General features: G+C 61.1%; 3 protein-coding genes across 5 annotated transcripts; all 3 read left to right on the top strand.

Moving 5' to 3' along the window:
• The first annotated feature begins 89 nt into the window (after positions 1-89).
• RPRD2 (regulation of nuclear pre-mRNA domain containing 2) lies at positions 90-13,443 on the top strand. 2 transcript variants are annotated; one of them, XM_086865727.1, is made up of 11 exons: positions 91-392; positions 4,096-4,225; positions 4,493-4,593; positions 5,649-5,723; positions 6,927-6,979; positions 7,480-7,606; positions 7,976-8,151; positions 8,750-9,035; positions 9,307-9,576; positions 9,824-10,027; positions 10,657-13,443. In XM_086865727.1, the coding sequence occupies exons 1-11, from the start codon at positions 176-178 to the stop codon at positions 13,302-13,304; spliced, it is 4,287 nt and encodes a 1,428-aa protein (XP_086721853.1). In that variant the 5' UTR covers positions 91-175; the 3' UTR covers positions 13,305-13,443. The 2 variants fall into 2 exon arrangements, with proteins under 2 accessions (XP_086721855.1, XP_086721853.1); XM_086865729.1 differs by lacking the exon at positions 5,649-5,723 and having other exon boundaries at positions 90-392.
• A 925-nt stretch (positions 13,444-14,368) lies between these two features.
• TARS2 (threonyl-tRNA synthetase 2, mitochondrial) lies at positions 14,369-19,326 on the top strand. Of its 2 annotated transcripts, none has more exons than XM_086866103.1 (18): positions 14,369-14,431; positions 14,566-14,768; positions 15,001-15,124; positions 15,199-15,320; positions 15,398-15,515; positions 15,748-15,809; positions 15,881-15,959; positions 16,073-16,216; positions 16,289-16,387; positions 16,577-16,743; positions 16,830-16,992; positions 17,064-17,201; positions 17,277-17,351; positions 17,436-17,536; positions 17,864-17,965; positions 18,307-18,379; positions 18,498-18,612; positions 19,049-19,326. In XM_086866103.1, exons 1-18 carry the CDS (start codon positions 14,375-14,377, stop codon positions 19,195-19,197), a joined length of 2,091 nt encoding a protein of 696 aa, XP_086722229.1. In that variant the 5' UTR covers positions 14,369-14,374; the 3' UTR covers positions 19,198-19,326. The 2 variants fall into 2 exon arrangements, with proteins under 2 accessions (XP_086722229.1, XP_086722228.1); XM_086866102.1 differs by having other exon boundaries at positions 17,274-17,351.
• An 811-nt stretch (positions 19,327-20,137) lies between these two features.
• On the top strand, positions 20,138-23,330 carry ECM1 (extracellular matrix protein 1). Its single transcript, XM_086865992.1, has 7 exons — positions 20,138-20,234; positions 20,770-20,841; positions 21,156-21,454; positions 21,787-22,152; positions 22,548-22,768; positions 22,953-23,040; positions 23,114-23,330. Exons 1-7 carry the CDS (start codon positions 20,195-20,197, stop codon positions 23,285-23,287), a joined length of 1,260 nt encoding a protein of 419 aa, XP_086722118.1. The 5' UTR covers positions 20,138-20,194; the 3' UTR covers positions 23,288-23,330.
• Positions 23,331-23,604: the final 274 nt, after the last annotated feature.

Raw genomic sequence — 23,604 nt, 5'->3', positions numbered from 1 at the left:
ATTCTCCCCGGCCGGGACCGCCTCCCGCCGCCTCTGGCACCGCCCGAGCAACCCCCGGGCCCCCTCGATCCTCCGGGCCGTGCCCGCCGCCCGGCCCCCACTCCCGGTCCCCGCCGCCCCGTGAGGCGCCGCCCCGCCGCCCCCCGCGCGGCCCGGCCGCGAGCAGCGCGGGAAGATGGCGGCGGGCGGCGGAGGCGGCGGCCGGGCCTCTTCGTCCTCCTCTTCCTCGGCCGCCGCCGCCTCGTCCGGCGCGCTCGAGGCCTCGCTCGACAGGAAGCTGCAGGCGGTGACCAACACGATGGAGTCGATCCAGGGCCTCTCCTCGTGGTGCCTGGAGAACAAGCGGCACCACAGCACCATCGTGTACCACTGGATGAAGTGGCTGCGCCGCTGTGAGTGCGGGGCCGGGGGCGGCCGGGGCGGGACGGGGCGCAGCGAGCGCGGCCGGGCTGGAGGTGCCGGCCCCACAGCGGGCACTTGGGCACCGGGCAGGGTCGGGCTTATCATGCCAGAAAGGCTTGGATTGGAAAGGACCTTAAAGCTCATCCAGGCCCACCCCCTGCCATGGGCAGGGATACCTTCCACTAGACCGGGTTGTTCCGAGCCTGGCCTTGGACGCTTTCCATAGGGCAGCCACAGCTTCTCTGGGCTACCTGTGCCAGGGCCTCACCACCCTCACAGGGAAGAGTTCCTTCCTGACACCTGATCTAAATCTGTCCCTTTTACTTTGGAAACGTTCCCCTCTTGTCCTGTGTGCATCACCTTGCCATCCTTGGAGGCACACAACATGCTTGCCTGCACCTCAGTGGTGGCACCTTTGTCCTCCTGAATCCATGATCTCCTGAAACAGTACTTGGGGAGCTCAAGGAGCAGGGCCTGTTCCTGTGCCCTGCCTGGCCCGGGCAGCCTGGGGTGGGCACAGACAGTCTGGGTGCCAGCATTGGGTTTGCAGCGCCCGTCAGGATCTGTCCCTGACCTGGAGAGAGAAGTTTGGTGTTGGCAGGAGCCTCAGCACAGCAGTTTCTCCGCTGCTATGGGAAGGTTTGACTTTTCTTGTGAGAGCTCAAGGAACCTTTGCTTTGGCAGGGACATGGAGATAACATTTCCACCCCAAAGTGTCGATCTGTTGTGTACTGAACCTTTTGGAAAATTTGGGAGAGCTGGGTTTCTCTATCAAGGCACTACTGCAAAATGCTGAAGATCCTCTTTTCCCAGAGTTTGATCTGTTTTGTCTGTGCTCCATGGAATTAAGGAGAGGAAGGTGAGAGCCTTGGAGGACGTGTCCTGGGTCCTCCTGCCTTGTTGTCACTGCCACCTCTCCTGGAAGTCCTCCTCCCTTGGACACCCCTTGGCACTGTGGCATCATCGTTGGGGCTCTTCCCCTTCCGCTCCAAGCGCATGACCCCCGATGAAATTCCAGCCCATCTCTCCTTGGGATGTGCCAGCTCCTCTGGACGTGGATTTCTCCCAGTTGTGCTGGCTCTTCCTGAGGCCCTGAGCGCACTTCCATCACTCCTTCCCCCTTCCCAGACTCATAAAAAGCCATTGAACTGTTCCCACCTGCAGGTCCTTGATGCCCTGTTTCTGCTCTGGCTCCCATCTGCTGCTGGGCTCTTATCTCATGCCCTGAGCCCTTGGCACCAGCCTGGAATTCTTACTGGATTTTGTGGGATTCTTTCAAGGTTTCCCTTCACAGCCCTTGTGAAGATCTCACCTCCACACCCCTCCTTTTATCCAGGTCCTTCCTTAACCATCTTTCCCTACTCAACCAATCCTTGACAGCAGCCGCGATGCTGCCATGCCCTGACCCCTGATGGTTTGGTTACTCCCTGATTCCACAGATCTTGCTCCCTGTTCTTCCCTTCGTGGTACACTTCATCCCGTGCCCCAGTGTGCCTTCTCGCACTGTGGGAAGTCCCTGTCCCAGCCAGAGGAGCTCTGTGGTGGTGCCACAGCGAGTACAGGTAGCTCTGGGTTCCTTTCTGAGCCTTTAACTCCAAAGCTCCCATGGACACATCAGACCTGCTCTTCCCAGGGAGCTCCTGGTGAGGGGGAGTGTGGTGGGGTTGGGGCTCCTGGGCACAGAATTGTGTCCTTTCAGGAAAAACAGGGGTGCTGGTATTTGTTGTGCTGCTTTTGGTTTGGCATCTTGTTTCCGAGCCATGGGACACAGCCAGAGCTTCCCAACAGGAATGTTCCTGCAAGGATGTTCTTCTGTACCTTCACCTTTGGGAAGTTCCTGATGGGAATCCGAGTGTCCCTGCAGGAGAGTTTGGTCAGAGTGTTTGAGTTAAACATGACTCTGAAATGCCATTTTTATTGGTGCCTGTGTGGCTGGTTTGGAGCAGGTGGCGGGGCTGGGGTGGGCTCAGCTCTGCACTTTCCTGTCTGCCCCTGTTTCCTCACGGGTTTAAGCTGAGAGCCATTCTCCCATTGCATCTAGAGACAGTCGATTTTCTTTGTGGATCATGTCCACAGCCTTCCTGTGGACCCAGCATGGATCTCTCCTCCTGCCATGGTGTGGGTGTATCTTGGTTTATAACTGTGCCTCTAACTTTGCTCTGGGTGAGTGGTGTTCTCTGTATGGTCAATGCCAGGCTGGAGCCCCACTCCAGATTTCTTTCTGCTGTGTAGATGCCAGATCATTTAAATCAAAGGTTTATAGTTCTTTGAAATCTATTTTATGTTATTAAGATCTGGAATCATTGCTCTCTGCTGGTGAAACATCTCTGGGATGGAGGGAACATCCAGTGAGCAGCAGCAGAATTGGCACTCGAGCACTGGGTTGTACTAAATCACAGAAGCCCCATTCCAATGGGATGATGATCTGAGAGATTATCGAGGCTGGCATTTTGGAGAAAGCTGCCTGCAGATTGTTTTGGAGCACTGGGCGAGTGCAGCCCTGCTCCAGCTGAATTCCCAGCCCTCCGGGCAGAGCAGAGCACTCTGTGCTCCCAAAACCCCTCCTCAGCCTGCCTTGTCAGCAAGTTCAGGGCACAGGTTGAGAGCAACAGGTTCTGGTCACAAGTCCTTGGCTCGGTGAGTCTGTGCTGGAAAAGCTTGTCCTGGGGTGTGGGAGCTGGGGCTCTGTGCGGGGCGGGGGGTGAGCAGCTGCTGGCAGTGACTCGTGCCTTGGCTCCATGGCTCGTGCATGTGTCCTGGGGCAGGGACAGTGGAGGGACAGGGCTTGAGGAGCAGGGACTCCCCAGGGCTCTGCCCTGTGCCCTTCCCTGCCCGAGTCTGGTGTGATGCTTGGGGGCGCAGAGCCAGAGCGCTGCTGCTGACAGGGCCTCGGGGAGGCTTAAGGACATCGACCCGTGGGGATTTGAGCACCCATCTGAGCTAAGCCTTTTCTTGTGTTCTCAGCTCTACCTCCCCTCAGAGGAGGATCTTCTGTGCAGGATCTTCATTTTGAACTTGAGTTCGCTTGTGAAGTGGCCCTGGTGCTGGGAGGGCAGCAGGGATGGAATGTTTCTGCTGGGAGCCTTTTCAGGTTATGAGTGAGGGGTGAGCTCCCACCCAGGGCTCTGGACCAGGAAGAACGCTGAGCTTCCTGAGAGGAACCCTGGAGACCAGGACAGGTGCAAGGTGTAGCTGTGCTGTGGGAAGTGGCTCTGCCAGTGTAGAGACACCTGGAAAATGAAGCAGGATGGAGAACTGAGGGATCTGTAGATAAAAACTGATTCTGGTGTGGGCAGGGGAGAGGTGACAACACACGGGTGTGTGAAGTAACACCATCTCTTGGCACTGTTCCTCTAGTTTAATCCTTGGGAATGTCCTTTAGTGAAGTGCAGGAGCTCCCTGCCAGCGGTAGCATGTGGATGAGCTTCCCGAGTTCACCCACTCTGAGGAGGGTGTTTGATGAAGTAACTCAGTTTGGAGCTTTTCAGCATGAGGAGGGTCAGAGCAGCAAGCACAGCTGGGGGAGTCTGAAAATCATTTGTAGATGGAAGATGTCCTCTCTAGTCCCTAGGGTTTGCCTGCTGGACCTTGGAAACTCTGGAACTTCCCCGAAAGCAGCACTGATACTGGGATCAGGGTGTGGCTGTTGTGGTACTTCTGTCTGATGCTGACTGAATCTTCTCTTGTCCTCAGCTGCTTTTCCTCATCGGCTGAACCTTTTTTACTTGGCCAATGATGTCATACAGAACTGCAAGAGGAAAAATGCCATTGTCTTTCGAGACACCTTTGCAGAGGTGCTTCCTGAGGCTGCTTCGTTAGTGAAGTGAGTAATGAACTAACAGGCTGTTGGGAGGCTGAGGGTCTCAAAAAGGGGGAATTTTTCTTCTGACATCTCAAACTGTTTAGAAACATCATCAGAACTTCAAGGATTCTGTTAGAGCAGCCATGTGTTTGCAGAGTGGGCCAGAGTGGCCATGAGCTGGGCTCTGATTTGCACAGGAGGGTGGTTTGAATCAGATTATCTTGTGGAGTGAGGGAAGCCCTACACCAGTGTCCTGCAGTCAGGGGGTAAAGAACTCTTCTCTTCCAGGGATCCATCCGTTTCCAAATCCATTGAAAGAATCTTCAAAATCTGGGAGGACAGAAACGTGTATCCTGAGGAAACCATTCTGGCACTGAAAGAAGCATTGAGTAAGTTCCTTACCCTTTGCATTTCTCACCTTACAAACCGCCACGTGAGCTCGCTGGAGTTGTAGAAATAGGCTGGGGTCACTGAGCGGAATGAAGGGCATTTGCACCTGGCACAGGCTGTAACGTAGCCAGGTGTGGGACGTGAGCCGCGCCGGATTCTCCTGCTTTACCCCTTTTGTACCTTTCTTAAGGCAGCTGTGAATTCTTTCCTGTGAGCTGGAACTGCTCCAGCTGAGAGCAAGCAGAATGTGAGGCTGAAATGGTCCTGCAGGTCCTGAGCAGGGTGCTCTGGCTCCACCTCCAAGTCCTGTTCAGTGATAGGTGCTTTAACTAATTATTCTTGTGGGGTAGGAAGAGGCAGAAGCAAAGCTGGAGGATGAAGAGTTTTCAAGTCCCCAGGGAAGGAACACATGGAGTTGTTAAAACCAGGAATTAGCAGTGCAATACTTGAAGGAAATCAGTCCAGGTTTTGGCTTTGCTCACATCATTAAGAGCTGAAGGTGCTCAGGAAGCCCTCAGGTGTGCTCTGAGGGTCAGCAGCAGGAGGAATTGTGGTGTCTTGGGTTGGGCTGTGCATGAGGACAGGCTTGAGCTGGGTGTTGCATGCTGAGAAGTGACGTTTGTGCTTTTGCTCTGAAATCGCTCATTTCTGTAACTTGAAAACAGGGTCTGTGAGGTTTCAGGTAAATCAGGAATTGTGGCTGCTTTCCCTGTGGGCAGCACTTGTCTGTTCGATGTTGATTCCGTTACAGCCTCCCTAAAGAGTTTCATTTTTAGATTCCTTGTGTTTTCCCTTTTTACTGTGATTTTTGAACTGCCTTAGTGTAAGGGCAAACAGAAACTTGATTTAAAAATGGCAGACCACCCCCAGGTTGCTGCATTCCTGAGTAAACTGAGGTTCTCTTGGGCATCCAGCAGCTCCTCTAAGGAAGTTGGTCGAGGTATTTTAAAACAAATTTCTGTTCACTCTTTCACCGTGCAACTGTATGGCACCAAAAACCAGTTTTGACAGGAATCCCATAATGCCAGACTGCCAAAAATGAAATGTTTTCCAGGTACCACTTTCAAAACTCAGAAGCAGCTGAAAGAGTCTCTGAACAAACCGAATAAGCCGTGGAAGAAATCACAAAGTAAGGAACCACTGTGAACTCTGTGCACTAATGCAGAAATTGGCTGCTCGAGGAGCAGAAAGGCTGAGCCCAGCAGGGGCTGAGCCAGCAGGCTCAGAAGGGCCCCAAGATGTGCACACCAAGGAGATGTTGGTAGAAAACAACTTTGTAAAGAAAAGAAGTGAGGCAAAAGTAAGATACGAGAGCAGAGATTGTGGACAGGAGAGGAAAGAGCTGGTGGAACCTCTTGGAAACTGCTCTTAGGCCGGTCCGAGGTGGAGAGAAGACAGAGAGAAGCAGGAGATTCCCTTTGTGCTCAGAACACTCCTGCCCCAGCAGGCTGGGCTGGGAGGAGGAACCTGGAGCTGGGAGTGCAGGGACAGGATGTGACAGTCCAGAACCCAGAGCAGCAGGAGACAGTTTATTATAACAGAGTGACCTTAATGATCTCATTTTGCACCAACACCCTGAGTGGTCCCCACAAGAGGTGGTGAGATGTCAGGTACGACGTGTGGGACATCAGGTGTGACAAGTGGCACAGGGTGACATCAGAAGGTTAAAAGAGTTGGGAAGTGTTTATTACTGGGCTTCACACCAGAAGCTGCTTTCCCAGACAGAACTGGGCTGTATCCAGCGTGGATGGAGGGTTTAGTGCTTTGCTTCTCATCAGCTCATTTCTTCTTTCCTGTTTCTCCTGTTTTGTCCAGAATCTGATGGATTTGGTCTCTTGGCAGCAGGACTTGTCCCCCCACCCTGTAACCAGGTGTGACAGTTGTTCAGGCTCTGAGCATGGTCAGACCTAGGAAGTGCCCATGGGAGACCCTGCCCAGGAAACCTGGGCTCCATGTCAGCTCCAGGTCTGGCACTTTGGGAATAACATTCCCTTCCTTGTAGAGAGCTGTAACTCCTTGGGTAAGGCTGTTAGATTGACCATTGCAGGGACTTGTCTTCCTGAGGAAAAGGTGTGCCCAGGAAATGTTCAGAGCATGTTAAAAAGCAGCAGTGTCACTTGTTGAGCTCGGTCCCAACCCAGCCGTGCGTGTCCACGTCCCCATGAGCTGCCAGGAGCCCGGAGCACTGAGGGACACATGCATGGAGGGGAGGATGTGACGGGTAACACATGAAGTTTTCTTAAAATATCTTTCATTAGGCTGCCTTTTGTGACTGACTTTCCACTGGGATGCGGTTCCTTCATTTCTTCACTGTTTTCCTTTATCCCCACAGCCTCCACAAACCCGAAAGCTGCTCTGAAGTCCAAGATTGTTGCTGAATTCCGAGTAAGTCTGTGAGTGGAAGTGACCCATGGCACTGCCCCCCACCTTGGGGGCTTGTGTGTGGGGTGACCCCAGGCCCAAGAGCCACTTGTGATGTGGAGGCTGTGGCACCCATGGGGCTGACACGGGGAGGGTCTGGGCAGGCTCAGGACATCCTTGTGAAGAGGAGTTTGGGGTGGCTGAGGAGTTTGTCCTCAGGCCCAGAAATTGGTCTGAATTTGGTCCCCTGACAGAGTGGGACATGTTAATGAAATGCCCCTGCAGAGTGAAAGGAGAAGTAAATAAAAAAGATCTTCAAAAGATCTCTTAACCAGGAGATTTGTGGAATTGCAGCTCCTGCCTGAGCCCAGGTTTGTTCATTGTGAGATTGGAGGTTAAAAATCCCGAGATCCACGTGGTTCCTGGGTTAGCTCTCGCTTGGAAGTAGTCTGGAACCAGAGGGGAGGTAGGTCTGCTCTTCCCTGGAATGTGATGAGGAGGCTTTTCCTGTTTGCTTTTTCCAGCCCCAGTCCCTGATTGATGAGCTGCTGTTGTACAAGCGCTCGGAAGATCAGATAGAACTGAAGGAGAAGCAGCTTTCCACTATGAGGGTGGATGTCTGCAGCACTGAGACACTCAAGTGCTTGAAAGGTAAAGCCTCGAGGGCACCAAAGGTGGTGTGGGATCTCCTCAGTTCTGCTGAGATGGGAAATTCCAGAATTTGTGTCTGGAAAATGCCAGAATTTGAGAGTGGGGTTAAGAACCAGCAATCAGAAACCAAAAATCTTGGTTAGTTTGAGTTTCTATGAAAACTCTCAAGTGCAGAGCTCAGACCAAGCAAATGACTGAAAACCAAGACTGCCAGCAGCCAGGCCTCCTCCTTGCCAGTGCCAGTGGATGAGCAGGGTGGTCTGGGAGTGTGCAGCTCCCCTGCCCCAGTATCCTGGTGCTGCCGTTGAGGCCACACTTCTGTGGTTTGGCATGTGGCAGTTCATTTCCATGGTGTTCATCTCCCTGCAGATAAAACAGGAGGGAAGAAGTTCTCCAAGGAGTTTGAAGAAGCGAGTTCAAAGCTGGAGGAATTTGTCAATGGCTTGGACAAGCAAGTGAAGAACGGCCCCTCGCTCACGGAGGCGCTGGAGAACGCCGGGATATTCTACGAGGCACAGTACAAAGAAGTCAAGGTGGTGGCAAATGTAAGTGTAAGATCCTTTCTGGATCCTCCCCAGGGGGAACAGCACCTGCCTGTGTTCACCTCGGACGCTCATCTCTCTATTCCCAAATAAAAACGTTGGTGGGATTGGTGGAAGGCTGGTTTCCAAATAGAGCAGAATGGAGGCTTTGGGCAAGGCAAGGGTGTGCTCTCAAAATCCAGCAGCTGGATGCTCAATTTGTGTGTGTTGCTGGAATGCCTTCTAGATTCTTAAAACAGGGCAAAATTACAGTTATTGTGACAAATCCTGAATTCTGGAAACTTGGGATTTATGTGAGAACTAGACGAGCAAAGAAAGGACAGTAATAAAGAGTTACAAAAACAATCAACGCCCTCCAGACCCTTCCAAAAGCCCCAAATGGGCATTTGTTAAATACAGAGGGGGTTATGAAAATTGTTTTAAGTCAGTGGAAAAAGGTTTTATCCTCTCAATTTTTGTGGTTGTTGCCCTGTGAGAAGCAGAGTTCTTACCACAGCAGGGTCCAGGGATTTGGAATTGTTTTCCTCAGGCTGTGTGTTGCTTCCTTAAGGAAGTGACTGAGGCATGAAAGATCCCCAGTCCAGTGTCTTTCCTTCCTTAGGCCTATAAAACATTTGCTAACCGAGTGAGCAATCTGAAGAAAAAGCTGGACCAGCTGAAAGCAACCCTTCCTGATCCCGAGGAGTCTCCTGTCCCTTCTCCCAGCATGGATGCTCCATCTCCCACGGGCTCCGAGTCCCCTTTCCAGGGGATGGGGGAGGAGAACAGCGCCCGCTCCCCAGCAGCTGGAGGCCGCAAGATGGTTTCTCCAGAGCCTGCCACAGATAATCGGGATGTGGAAGACATGGAGCTCTCTGATGTAGAGGACGATACGTCTAAAATCATTGGTATGTGATTGTCCCGTGGGAATTGCAGGACAAACCAGCCTTTTCCAGCTTCATTTGGGATATGGAGGAGGCACAAAGCCTGGGCTGTGGGTTCCGGCTGTTGGGTTTGAATCTTCTGGCAGGGAGTGCCAGTCCCACTGCAATCATTTCTATCTCCCAAACACTTACCAAAGATATTTTTACATCTGTGAGAGTCATACCTGATATTCCCTGAGTCTTTTTGGGGGCACTGAGCGACCTTTCTGCTCTTGTTCCACCCTCTCTGCTGCAGTGGAGGAGAGGAAGGACAAACAGACTGCTCCAGCCCCCGTCAAGGCTGAGAGTGTCCCCAAAGCGGTGCCATCGGCTGCTGCGGCTGCCACAGCCTCGGGGACGGTGGCGACGCCAGCCCCGGCCCCTCCGACGCCCCCGGCTCCAAAGGTGGTGAGCACAGCTCCTGTCCCTCCGGCACCAGCGCTTGCCTTACCCAACCTGGCCAACGTGGACCTGGCCAAGATCAGCTCCATCCTGAGCAGTCTGACGTCGGTGATGAAGAGCACAGGTGAGTGCTGAGCCGGGCTGTGGCCACCGGCAGTAACGGAGCTGGGATTATTTAATTAAAGCTTTAATTGTCTCAAAATAAATGTGAGTTACTGCTCTGCGAGGCCTGGCTCAGTGTCTGGCACATGGTGTCGCTTCCTGAGCCTCTCCTTGCTCATGCTCCGTTGTGCCTGTGGGAAACCCTGAGTCAAAAGCAGCACAGGCATTGCCAGAGCAGTGCAGGTGAGTGGTGTGTGCTCCTGCCCCAGGTGTGAGTCCCGCCTCGAGACCTTCACCAGGGACCCCGACCAGCCCTACAGCTCTCACCAGTGGCCTGAAGACTCCTGTCTTGGGAGCCCCGTCTGCTCCTTCGAATCCATTAGCAAATATTCTCTCCAAAGTTGAGATAACTCCGGAAAGCATTTTGTCAGCTCTCTCCAAAACGCAGACTCAGACGGCGCCAGCGCTGCAAGGTACTGGGGTGGGTGTTGGGGAAGAGCTGGCAGGTATCTGAGGGCAGTGGCGGGGCTGAAACGTGCTGCTCTGCTTGTCCTAAAGTGAGAACAGAGGGAGAAGAACTTCATTGGAATGTTTTCCGCCTCTGGCACGTGCTGATGGTCTTTCTCAGGTAGCACAGGTGTCACGGACCAGTGAGCACAGGAAGTGTCACTTCCCTGTGCTCCTGCTTGAGCTGTGGCCAAAGCACACGTATCTGGAACACTCCCTGAACAGGACAAGAGACCAGGAGGTCTCTGTGTTTTCTATGTGCAGAAATCTGCCCAGAGGTTCTGCTCCCACTCTGACACCTCGCCAGGGTCACCTGGCCAGCAGGGCAGGGTTTCCCACTCCTGGCTGCAGACCAGGACGAGTTCTTACCCACCTGACTTGATGGCGTAATTTATATTTGTAGATCAATCCAAGCCTCTGGCATAAGGTTGCACCTCATGTCAGAGCAGCAAAATGCAGTTCTCTCCATGGCTGGAGACTGGGGGGTGTAAAGGAACGGTGTCCGCCGTGCAAACACAGGAGCCTTTCCCACGGCAATGGCTTGGGGTGATTTGCCTCTGCCCTCAGTACCTGATGCAGCAGTTGTGTTTTCCAGGGCTGTCATCCTTGCTGCAGAGCGTGGCTGGAAACACTGTTCAGTCAGGAGAAGCTGCCTCACAGAGCACCTCGGCATCGCCAGCCAACACAACTGTGCCGTGCATGAAGGGGAGGAATGCTCCTTCCAATCCGCAGTCCTTTATAGCCAAAAGTTTTGGTTATTCTCCAAACTCGACCACCGCAGAGGTGTCCTCCACTTCAGTCAATAAGGCTCCCGTCGGACATACCCCAGCATTGTCAAGCTCTGGTTTTAAGCCACCAACTAATTCCCTGGGATTTTCCAGTTCTCACCCTACCAGTCCTTCCTCCCTTTTGCCAACAGAAACCTCACTGGGTCAATCCTCTGAAATTTCAAAAGCCAAGCTGGAATCAGAACCCCCTTCTCCCAGCTTGGAGATGAAGATACACAATTTCCTGAAGGGAAACCCTGGCTTCAGTGGGCTGAACTTGAATATTCCCATCCTCAGCAGCTTGGGGTCCAGCATGGCAACGGAGAGTCACACCTCTGACTTCCAGCGTGGTCCCACCAGCACGTCCATGGACAATGTGGACGGGACACCAGTGCGCGATGAGCGCAGCGGGACGCCCACCCAGGACGAGATGATGGACAAGCCAACATCGAGCAACGTCGACACGATCTCCCTGCTGTCCAAAATCATGAGCCCCGGTTCTTCGACTCCCAGCAGTACAAGGTCACCTCTGCAGGGCCGGGATGATGGATATTCCCAAGAACTTCCCAGTTCTGTGCATGGCTACCGGCCCTTCGGTCTCGGCAGAGAGTCCCCAGCCAGCCTGTACAAGCCGCCTGCGGACAGCAGGGAGATGCCCTCCTCCTTGATGGACTCCTCCCAGGAGAAGTTTTACCCAGACACATCTTTCCAAGAAGACGAGGATTACCGTGACTTCGACTACTCCGGGCCGCCGCCCTCAGCCATGCTGAACCTGGAGAAGAAGCCGGTCAAGTCAATCCTGAAATCGAGTAAGCTCCCAGATTCTGCTGAGTACCAGCCGGTGCTGTCCAGCTACGGTCAGCGGTCACAGGAGTTTGGCGTGAAGCCGACCTTCCCCCCAGCCATGAGGTCTATCCTGGATCAGAGCGAGAGCTGTGACCCGCTGGCCTCGTCCCCAGGGATGTTTGGGAGCTACGGCCGCAGGGGGAAGGACTCGGCCTCGGATGGGTCCCCGTCGCCCAGCAAGAACGACGTGTTCTTCACGCCGGACTCCAATCACAGCACCCTGCCCAAACCCGGCCTCCCGCAGAAGCAATACTCGGACTCGCCCCACGCGCTTCCCCACCGCTCGCTCTTCTCTCCCCAAAACGCCCTCCCCAGTCCCGTCAGCCGACCACCCGCGGCGGGCGGGGACAAACCCATGGGTTCCTCCATCTCTGCCACCTCCACCATTGAGTTCAAGAACATGCTCAAAAACGCCTCCCGGAAACCCTCCGAGGAGAAGCATTTTGGGCAGATGCCCAAAAGCAGCTCGGGTGAGGTGGGGAGCTTGTCTGGGGCTGTGAAGGGCGAGCCGCAGCCGCCGGAGGAGCACTACCGCATCGAGACCCGCGTCTCCTCCTCCTGCCTGGACCTGCCCGACAGCACCGAGGAGAAGGGGGCCCCCATCGAGACGCTGGGCTACCACAATGCCTCGAGCCGCGGCATGTCGGGGGAGCCGATCCAGACCGTGGAGTCCATCCGGGTGCTGGGCAAGGGCAGCCGGGGCCACGGGCGTGAGGGGAGCCGGGCGGGCTGGTTCGAGCTGAGCAGCAGCGGGAGCGCCTTCGACAACGGGCCCTCGGGCTCCTCGGAGCTGCCCGGCATGGGCGGCTTCCCGGCGCCCTACAAGGAGCACGTACCGCCCTTCCCGGAGAGCGTCAACAACTTCCGAACCAACAACTTCAGCTCCGCCTTCGAGCACCACCTGCCGCCGCCGCCCCTTGCGCCGCCTCCCCTGGAGCACGGGAACCCCTTCCCGCGGGACCCGGTGGGGCCGCCCACCGTGCCCCCGCCCGCGCCCACCAAGGACCACGGCAGCCTCTTTCCGAGGGATCACTCGGTCCCTCCCCGCATGCCGTCGGTGGATCACGCCAACCCCTTCTCCAAGGAAACGCCCGCGCCGCTCCCGCTGCCCCACGGCGTCCCCCCGCCCCCCTCGGTGGAGCACGCGGGGGTCCCGTTCCCCACGCCCCCACCGCCCCCGGTGCCCGGGGAGCACGCCGGGGTCCCCTTCCCCGCGCAGCCGCCGCCGGCCGGGGAGCACGGCGGGGTCCCCTTCCCCGCGCCGCCCCCCCTGGAGCACGGCGCCGGCGCCTTCCCCAAGGAGCACGGTACGATGCAAGGGACGCTGAAGGAGCACTTCGGGGGGGCGCAGCCGCGGGACCCCCTGCCCCGGTCCCGAGACCCCGCGGGGCCCGGGCCCCTCCCCCGGGAGCAGCTGGGGGCCGCGCGCGGGCTGGGCCCCCCCGCCCACCGGGACCCCGGCGGCCGCGGCTCCGTCCTGCTCCGCACGCCCCGCGCCGAGTTCCGCCCGCGGGAGCCCTTCGGCGGCAGAGACCCCTTCCAGAGCCTGAAGCGGCCGCGGCCGCCCTTCGGAAGGGGGGGAGCCCCCTTCTTCACCCCTAAGCGCCCCTTCTTTCCTCCCCGGTACTGAAGCAGCTGCCGAGCTCCCGGAGCTGCCCTTTTCATTTGTTTTCTCTATTTTTTTCTTTCTTTTTTTTTTTTTTTTTTTTCTTCTTTCTTTCCCTCGAGACCCCTGTAACCTTCTCCTAAATTAAATGTTCTGTACTTTTCGGTTGGTTCTACCCCCAGCCCCCCAACATTGGCTGAGAGAAGAAAACAGACACAAAACAATGTTCTAACGAGAGGAAGCCACGTTGCTGTTAAATAAAACCTTCAGTAGTAGTTGAAAAAGTTAAAAAAAAAAAATTAAAAAAAGGAAAAACTCTGAGAGCTTCGAGAGGAGCACTGAGTGGTCTTGGGGTGTTGGTTTCCAGCCGATCCCCAAATTGCTGCTGCAGGGAGGGGAGACCCCCCTGTTCCTCCTGTCTGCCAAAAGCACCAAAAGAAGGCAAAGAAGGGTCGAGGAGCCCACCCAGACCCGCCTGGCAGCTCCGCGGGACTCTGGCAGCAAGGCGGCCCAAGCCTGTCCCCCTGCTTGGGAAGACTCTCGCTTGGCTTTGGGTTAATTTGGGGATCTTTTGGGTTTTTGTCTTGTTTTGTTTTTCCCCCGAGATCACTGTTGACTTTCTACGTGTGTATATAGCAATCACTTTTTAATTCCCTCTGGGATCGTTCACCACGCGCGGGGGCTCTGAGGGGTCCCCGCCACACCCAGGGCCGCCCCCGAGGCCTTTATATGAAGGTGGGATTTTACTTGATTTATTTTAATTATTTTTTTGTTGGTTTTTAGTTGCCTCCATCGTACCTGTTTGATACCGGTGTGGGCTTCAGGATCTGCATAAAAAGTACCAAACCAGCCCTTGGCCGGTCCGTTCTTTCTCTCGCGTGCGCTCCCGACACCCCTGAGGGGACCACGGGCCGAGCCCCCCACTCCCTGCGGCTCCTCCCGCCCCCTCCTTGGTTCCGTCCTGTCTGCGGCGCTCCCGCACCCCCGGGCGAGTCCAACGCAGCTTTCGCGGGGGGAGGACGTGGTTGAGCGAGGCTGGGTCCGCCCCTGTCCCCGGTTCCGGCGGCGGTGGCGGAAGAGGCGGAGCCCCAGCCATGTCCGCGCGCGCCGGTTCGCGGCTGCTGCTGGCGGGAGCCCCGCGGCGACACCGGGTGCGCTCGGGACCCCCGGGACCCCCGCCCGCCACCTCCGGGGGGCCCCGCGCCGCCCCTGCCCCGCTCCCTGAGCCCCGCTGGCCGCGGGGCCCCAAGGGCGACCGGTGACCCCCGGTGATTCCCGTCCGCAGGTGTCCGGCCCGGACCCCGAGCGCCTCCGGCTCTTCCAGCGGCTGCGGGCGGCGGCGGCGGAGCAGTGCGATGGGCCCGGCGGCGGGGCCGGGGGCGGCCGCCTCCCGCCGGGGACCCCGATCCGCATCGCACTGCCCGGCGGGCGCAGCCTGCCCGGCCGGGCCCTGCAAACCACCCCGTTCCAGGTGGCCGCGGAGCTCGGGTACGGCCCGAGGGTGTCCCCAGGGCGTCCCCAGGGTGTCCCCAGGGTCCCCGCACTGTCCGGTCGAGGTGTCCGTGCCCTTCAAGGTGGCCCCGCGAGGTTCTCGGGGTCTCCACAGTGTCCCTATTGTTCCCACAAGGTCTGTGGGGTTCCTGCTGTGTCCCCGAGATCCCCGCAGAGCCCCCCAGGGTTGGTGGGGCCCCCACAGCATCTCCGTGGGCTGTCCCTGCAGGGCTGGCCCGGTGGAGGCGGCGCTGGTGGCCCGCGTGAACGGGACCCTCCAGGACCTGGACCGGCCGCTGGAATGTGACAGCGACTTGGAGCTGCTGGACTTCTCCACACCCGAGGGGCGGGAGGTGAGCCCGGGGGCCTGGGGTGCGTGACCCGCTCCCCGCTGCCCTCACAGCCCGTGTCCCCCGTGTCCCCCCAGGCTTTCTGGCGCTCCAGCGCCTGTGTCCTGGGGGCGGTGGCAGAGCAGTTTTTCGGGGCGACGCTTTGCAGCACCCAGGCCACCGAGGACGGCTTTTTCTGCGACATGCACATGGGCAGCAGGTAGGGCAGGGCACACGTGGTGCTGCGTGTCCCTGGTGTGTCCCCGGTGTGTCCCCAGCGTGTCCCCGTGTCCCTAGGACGGTGCAGAGCGCGGAGCTGCCGGCGCTGGAGGAGGCCTGTGCCACGTTCGCCCGTGCCCGGCACCGCTTCGAGCGCCTCGAGGCCTCCTGCCAGCAGCTGGCTGAGCTGCTCAAGGTGCGACCCCCTCCCCAGAGCGTCCCCATCCCACCTTAGGGTGGGGTGTGGGAGGCCAGCCTGGGGATATTGGGCCCCTCCTGGTTGGGATCATCAACCGCGGTGATGCTGATCGGGATCGGTGTCACCCCCCCTTGTACCGCTGTCACCACCTTGGTCCTTTGGCCCAGCACAGCTGTCACCCCTCTAATATCACCGAGCCCCCCTTCAGCTCATTGCTGTCCCTCCTCAGCACAACACCTTCCAGCTGCAGCAGCTCCAGGAGGTGACATCCCCTACGGCCACGGTCTATCGGTGAGCCTGGGGGACATGGGGGGGCCATGGGTCACTGCAGCTGTCCCCACATCCATCCGTTCATCCCCCAGGTGCGGCCCCCTGCTCCAGCTCTGCCATGGGCCCCTGCTCCGGCACACGGGGTTGATCGGAGCCCTGCGTGTGCTCACGGTGGGTGTGGGATGGGGTCCCCGGTGCCCGGCCCCACTGATGTCCCCCCATACAGTGGGTGTGGGATGGGGTCCCCGGTGGCCGGCCCCACTGATGTCCCCCTGTGCCCACAGAGCTCGGCTGCGCTGTGGGGGGGGGCTGGGGGCCAGTCCCTCCAGCGCGTGGCTGCCGTGGCCTTCCCCAGTGCCCAGGACCTGGAGCAGTGGGAGCGGGCACAGCACGAGGCGGCTCAGCGGGACCACCGCCGGATCGGGAAGGTGAGCCCTGCCCGGGGCTGGGGGTCTCTCACAGCCACAGAGATCCCCCCAGTAATGCCCTCCCTGCTGCAGGATCAGGAGCTCTTCTTCTTCCACAAGTTCAGCCCCGGCAGCTGCTTCTTCCTGCCCCGCGGCGCCCACGTCTACAACACCCTCGTGGAGTTTATCCGGGTGCGGCTTCCCCTGACCCGTTATGTCCCTGTCATCACACACCCAGACCGCTCTGTCCGCCCTGCACCCCATCTCTCCAAACACTTGCCCCACAGTTCCTGCCCCGGTGGCCACAGCTCTGGCCCCTCCCGGTCCCTGCAGCCCCCATGGCCGATGCTGTGGGGCTGAGCTGACATCCTCTCCCCGCAGAGCGAGTACCGGGCGAGGGGCTTCAGTGAGGTGGTGACCCCCAACCTGTTCAGCCCCCAGCTCTGGGAGCTCTCAGGGCACTGGCAGCACTACAGCCCCAACATCTTCTCTGTCCCGGCCACGCCTGAGACCCTCTCCCTCAAACCCATGAACTGCCCAGCCCACTGGTGAGTCAGGTGGCCCTGGGGAGCCTGAGGGGCTCCTGGGGGCACTGCCTGTCTCTCTGTCTGTCTGTCTGTCTGTCTGTCCCCAGCCTGATGTTTGCCCACCGGCCGCGCTCCTGGCGGGAGCTGCCCCTGCGCCTGGCAGATTTTGGGGTCCTGCACCGTAACGAGCCCCCCGGGACCCTGACAGGGCTGACGCGTGTCCGGCGCTTCCAGCAGGATGATGCCCACATTTTCTGCACGCTGGAGCAGGTGTCTGTCCCCCTGACCCCTCCCTGTCCCCCCAGAGCATATCACCTGCCCCCCTGACACCCCTTTCCCAGCTGGAGAGCGAGATCGATTCCTCCCTGGATTTCATCCGGACCGTTTACGCCGTCCTGGGCTTTTCCTTCCGCCTGGCCCTGGCCACCCGTCCCGATGGATTCCTCGGGGACCCCGAAACCTGGGATCGTGCTGAGCAGGTGGGATGAAGCCCCCTGTATGGTGTCCCCCATGCACTGTGTCCCCCTGACCCTCCCAACCCGCCCCTGCAGCAGCTGGAGCAGAGCCTGCGGAATTTTGGACAGCCCTGGGAGCTGAGTCCGGGGGATGGAGCCTTTTATGGGCCCAAGGTGAGGCATTTTGGGGAGGCAGGATCCTTGAAGGGGGCAAACCAGGACCTTTCTGGAACCTCTCCTGCCATTTATTCCCAACAGATTGACATCCAGATCCGGGATGCTCTGGGGCGGCACCATCAGTGCGGCACCATCCAGCTGGATTTCCAGATGCCCGAGAGATTCGAGCTGGAATATGCCAGGTATTGGGAGGGGGGCAGGACTGGGGATTTGTGGGGGCCAGGATCGGGCTGGAGTTCCAGATTGTTGTGGAGGGATCAGGGTTGGGGATAGGGGAGCAGGATTGGGATTGAGGAATGTCAGAAATGAGCGGGTAGAAATGGGGGATAGGAGGGGGATCAGAATTGGGGTGGAGGGACAGAAATGGGGCTGGGGTCTCAGGATTTAGGGGCAGACATGGGGCTGAGGAGTGTCAGGATTTGGATAGGGAAGGTAGAATTGGGGATTTGGGGGGTGTCAGGGTTGGGGCAAGGGATCCCCCTGCCCCCCTGACCCCCATTTCCCCCCAGCCCGAGCGGGGGCCCCGCGCGGCCGGTGCTGATCCACCGGGCCGTGCTGGGCTCCGTGGAGCGCATGGTGGCCGTGCTGGCCGAGAGCTGCGGCGGGCGATGGTGAGGGGGTCCCCAAAAACACCCCATACTTCACCCCCAGTCCTACAGACAACTCCCAGTCCCCAATCCCCAGGGACGTTCCCAGCTCCCAGGAACAGCCCCGGCTATCTGGGCCCCCTCACCCCCAGTGTCACCCCTGGCCCAGGGTGCCCATCTTGGGACAGGCTCTCCCCGGTTTTGGGAACACTCACTCCCCAGGACACTCTCTGGATCCCCAAGATACCTCCATCCTTGGGGCACCTCCATCCTGGGGACACCCTTAGGGCACCCCCTCCTTGTGTGTTCCCCCCTGTTCTCCCCACGCTCCCCAGTGTCCCCCAGTGACCCCTGGCGTCCCCCAGGCCGTTCTGGCTGTCCCCACTGCAGGCCATGGTCATCCCACAGACCCCCGAGGTTGAGGACTATGCCCGGGAGGTGAGTATGTGACCTACCCCTGTGCTCCAGGACCCCCAAGCCCCCCATACCGTCCCTCCATGTCCCCCCACCCCCGTACCCCCAGTGCCCCCAGCTCCCCACTGCTGCCGGGGTACAGGTGCAGGCAGTGCTGAGGAGGGGGGGGCTCCTGGCCGACCTGGATGGGGACCCTGGGACCACCCTGGCACGGAAGATCCGCCGGGCCCAACTCGCCCACTACAACTTCCAGTTGGGTAAGGGTGGGGCATGACCTGCAGACCCCCGGGACCCCCCCCTGGAGCCCCCCGGGACTGGCTGGACACCCCCATCCCCATCCCCATCCTGGGTGCTGCTGGGGAGGAAAGCTGGGACCCTCCCCCTGGGAACCCCCCAGCACCCCTGTGAGACCCCCCCCCAGGAGTCTGCTGAAGCCCCTCCTGAGACCCCCCTTGGGACTCCAGGAGCACTGTCCTCCCTTGGGACCCCGCTGAAATCCACTCGGGAACTCCCCAGGACTGTTTTAGGGACCCCCACCCCCTTTGGGACCTTCTTTGAACCCCCCCGGGACCCTCCTGAGTTCCTGCCCTGGGACCCCCTCTGCACCCCCAGGGCGGTGGGTGCTGCTCAGGGCTGGGGGTGCCTGTGCTGGCCGGGGGTCCCCGTGCCCCCCTGACGGCCGTGCCCCCGCAGTGGTGGGGCGGCGGGAGCGGGAGCGCGGCACCGTCAGCGTCCGGAGCCGGGAGAACCGGCAGCTCGGGGAGCTGGAGCTGCCGCGGCTGCTGCAGCGGCTGCGGGAGCTGAGGGACGGCCGCGTCCCCGACGCCGAGCAGCGCTTCTGAGCGCCCCCCATCCCGGGGAGCGCCCCCCATCCCGGGGAGCAGCCCCCATCCCGGGGAGCAGCCCCCATCCCGGGGAGCGCCCCCCACCCCGGGGAGCGCCCCCAACTCAATAAACTGCTGGGAAACGTGCTGGCTGTTGTGGGACCGGGGGTGCTCGGGGAGGGTGGGGCAGGACCCTGGGGGAACCCCCCCACACCTGGATACCCACAGCGCTTGGGCTCCCGGATTCCCAGGCTCATTCCCAAATTTCCGTTCCCATTCCCGAGTTCCCCCCGGCATTTCTGGGTCCTTCCCGCCGGGATTTCCCCCCGCCCACGCCGAGGGGAAAGTGGGGGGGTTGCGCAAAGCCCGAGTCACCCTTGCGGCCGCCCTTGGGCAATCGGGGGGGGGCACGGGGCTGTTTCCTCCCCCCAACACCTGCCCGGGCGTGTGGGCTCAGCCCCGGGCGGGATTTGATTCTCCCGGGATAGGACGGGACCCCCCCCCGCCCGGGATCCCCCTGTCCTTAGGTGACCACGGCCGTGGCCCTGGGGACATGAGCTGGGTGATCCTCCCCTCTCCGGGGGTCCCTCTCTGCGCTGCCCTTCAGCCCCCCCAGCGCCGGGGGTGACTCAGTGGGCGGGGGCCGCAAAACGGGGCAAAACCCACAAAAATGCGGTCTGACCGCTTCCCCCTCCTGTGACGCAAGGAGGGGAGGGGGGCTGGGGCCCCCAGAGGGGGATTCGGGGCCACCAGGGTGGGGACAGGACCACCGGGATGGGGACAGGACCACCGGGGTGGGGACAGGGCCGTGACAGTGTCCGCAGCCTGGCGGGGGTCGGGGTTACGAGCCGGGTCCTGTTTGGGGGTGCAGGAGCCAGCGCAGCCCCCCGGGGTCCCCCTCCCGGCTCCGCCGCGACGTCAGGCCGTGACTCAGCCCCGCGGGATGTGGCCCCACGCCCGAGCCGGCCCTTCATAAGGCGGCGGAGCCGGCGGTGACCCTACAGAGCCCGACGCCATGGCGGCCTTCGGCCTCCTCCTCCTCCTCAGCGCCGCCGGTGAGTCCCCGCCGTCCCCAGCCAGGGCCCCTCTGCACGGCTGGGCCCTCCCGAACACCTGGGGCCCCTTCCCGAACTCCCGGGTCCCTTCCCCAGACACTTGGATCCCCTTCCTAAAAACCTGAGATTCCCACAGAGACTTGGGGCCCCTTCCCGCACTCCTGGGACCCTTTCCCGGACGCTCGGATCCGTGTCCCGAACTCCTAGGTCCCACCTGGGACACCTGGGTTCCTGCCCAGGTATTTGGGACACCTCCAAGGACACCTGGATCCCCACCTGCAAGTCAGGGCTCCCCTCCCCGGATGTCGGGGCCGCTGCCCACACACCTGGATCCCTCCCAAATGCCTGGAGGTTCCTGTTCCAAACACCTGCATCCCCTCCTGGGTGCCTGCGTCCCCTTCCCAAACACCTGGGGCCCCTCCCCGTTACGGAGCTCGAGGCCCACAGGTCTAGGAAGGTCCCAGCTTGCTGTTCCATGGGTAGGGGGACAGAGGGGGTGACCCTGCTGACCCCCGGTATCCCCCATGGGTGACAGCGGCGGCCTCGGGGCAGCTGCAGCAGGTGGAACAGGAGAGACTGGACCTGCGGCCCCCCAACATCAAACAAGGTGAGGGGAGAGACGGCGGCACCCAGGGGTGGGGGACAAAGGGGGACAGCAGGACTGGAGACAGGGGGACGCTCATGGAGCCGTGGATGGGGGGGACACGGGGGGTCAGGGCAGGGGGCGGAGGGACACGGTGATGCAGAAGCGGGGCTTGGATGGTGGGAGTGACATGGGGACAGCGAGGGTTGGGCACTGGAGTGCGACAGCACGGCGTGGGACACGGACACAGGGACCCAGTGGGGAGAGGGGGGACACGCGGGGACAAGTGCAGGGAGGACACCCCCGCCGTGTGCCCACCCCCTCCCTCCCTTTTGCAGTGCTGCAGCAGGAGCAGGACCTCGAGGTGCCCCCCGACATCCTGGTGGGGGGGGCCATGGGCGCTCCGCGCAGCCCCCCGCTCTGGGGCAGCGCCCTGGACGGGTTCCCCCCCGCCTGGCCCGTGGCCGACGCCGTCACCCGGCACTGCCGCGACCCCCCGACGCTGCCGCCGCCGCTGCTGCTGCCCCCGAACGCCTTCGCCCACCTGCGCCGGCAGGCGGCCGCGCTGGCCGCGCTGCGGCCCCGGCTGAACGACTGCTGCCGGCAGCACAGCCCGCTGCCCTGCGCCCGCCGCGCTGTGAGCCGGGGACAGGCGGGGACAGGCGGGGACAGCGCGGGGACAGCGCGGGGACAGGCGGGGACAGCGCGGGGACAGGCGGGGACACCGCGGGGACAGCGCGGGGACAGCGCGGGGACACCGCGGGGACAGGCGGGGACAGGCGGGGACAGGCGGGATGTGGGGCAGGGAGACACCCTGAGGGACACGGAGAAGACGCGAGAAATCTGGGGCAGGGATAACGCGGGGACAGCGCGGAGGGGAGACAATACCGGGAGGGGGCACGGGGGGGACGCTGTGTCCGGAAGGACGCGGGGTGACACCGAGGGGGCTCTGCCCCCGCTGCCCCGCAGTGGACGGACGTGCTGGACGGGTTCTGCACGGATGAGTTCGGGGTGAAGACGCGGCAGTTCCACTGCTGCCACCGGCACGGGGCCGCGCGGCGCCGCTGCTTCTCCCAGGAGACCCCGGCCCCCGCCTGGGACCCCAGCGCCGCCTGGGACCCCAGCGCCGCCTGGGACCTGGTCACCGAGCCCCCCTTTCCCCCCGGCGAGCCCACGGCCGCCAACCTGGGCAACATCTGCGGGCTGCGGGCGCTGCGCCCCGGAGCCCCCGGCCCCGGCGGCCGCTCCGGGCCCCGCGTCCGGCTGCGCGTCCGGCTGGAGCACGAGTACGGGCGCTGCTGCCGCAACGAGAGCCTGAGCTGCGCCCACAGCGCCGTGAGTGGGGACACGGGCCGCGGGGACCAGGCTGCGAGGGAAGGTCGCGGTGCTGAGGGACCCCGGCCGTTTGGGAGGGTCTCGGGTGTCAACGGACTGGGGAGGGGCAGGTATCCGGGAAAAGGTGTTTGGGCAAGGGCCGAGGTGTTTGGGCTGGCGCTCCGGTATCCGGGGAGGGGCCCCACGTGTCCCGGCAATGAGCCATGTGCCCGGAGCGTGACCCTGACACTCAGAGGCCGGGAAGGCTCCCAGGTATCCGGGAAGGTGACAAACGCGCTAGGGAGGGACCCCGGCGTCCGGGGAGGGGACGGAAGTGTCCCAGGGATGACCCAGGTGTTCAGGGCTTGGGCGGAGCCAGTGTCCGGGCGACCCTGACCCCAGTTTCTCCTGCCCAGTGGCTGAAGGGGCTGAATCGGTTCTGCCGGGAAGAGGCATCGGTGAAGACGGGGCAGCACCGGTGCTGCCAGCGGAGGGGTGCCCGGGACCGGGGCCGCTGCTTCGCCGCCGCCGCCCCGCACCCCGAATACGACCGGGAGCTGCACAACGTGAGCCTGGCCCGGCCCGGCCCGGCCCTGCTGCGCTCGCTCTGCGGCCCCACGCGGCTCTTCACTCACAGGTGCGTGACCCCAGCGCAGCCCCGGGGGGACACCGCAGCTCTGCGGCACTCCTCGTCCCCATCCCGGCCACCTGGGGCTCCCCACTGCTCAGGAACCCCTTTCGGGGAGGAGACGGAGCAGAGCGCTTCCCCCCTTGAGCCCCTCGGCGGTGGCCCCGCGCTCACAGCCGTGTCCCGTCCGCAGGCGGCCGGTACCGGAGCTGCTGGGGGCCGTGACGGCCGCGTGCTGCCCGCTGCCCCCCCAGGAACGCGGGCCCTGTGCCCGGGAGCAGGTGAGTGACCAAAGGGCTCGGGGCGCTGCGGGACCCCCCCAGCCACCCTGACCCCCGTCCCCACTGCCCACAGCTGTCCCAGGGCATCGCCACGCTCTGTGCCACCCCCCGGGATGCCTGGCGGGACCCCCAGGGCTGCTGCTCGTGGGAGGAGCCCGAGCGGCGCCGCTGCTTCGACAACACCTACCTGAGCCAGGTGACCCTGGGGGCCGCCGTGCCCCCCCCGCCCCCTGGAGATGAGGAGTGAATCCCCCACAGCATGAGGGAACAATAAAAATGCTGCGGTGTCACCTCTGAGTGTCCCTGGTTTTTCGGTTCATGGGACTTCCTTATGCCTCACTGTCTCCATTGTTTCAGGGCCCCCCCAGGCCTCGGTGTCCCCCACGGGGCCCCATTCCGGGGTGTGCCGGGGTGTGGGTGGATGTTGGGGTGTTTGCACTGTTGGGGTGTGTCAGGCCTGCTGTGATACCTGTGTTTGGTTTTGGGGTGTGCTGTGGTCACCATGCTCACCCACACAGGGCACGCACGGCCCCCCCAGGGGTCTCTGTGCACCTCTTCCCTGGA

Source organism: Cyanistes caeruleus, chromosome 30 (assembly GCF_971803275.1).
Source record: "Cyanistes caeruleus chromosome 30, bCyaCae1.hap1.1, whole genome shotgun sequence".
Lineage (NCBI taxonomy): Eukaryota > Metazoa > Chordata > Aves > Passeriformes > Paridae > Cyanistes > Cyanistes caeruleus.
Note: the sequence above shows the minus strand (reverse complement) of the source record. Positions and strands in the feature narration are given on the sequence as shown.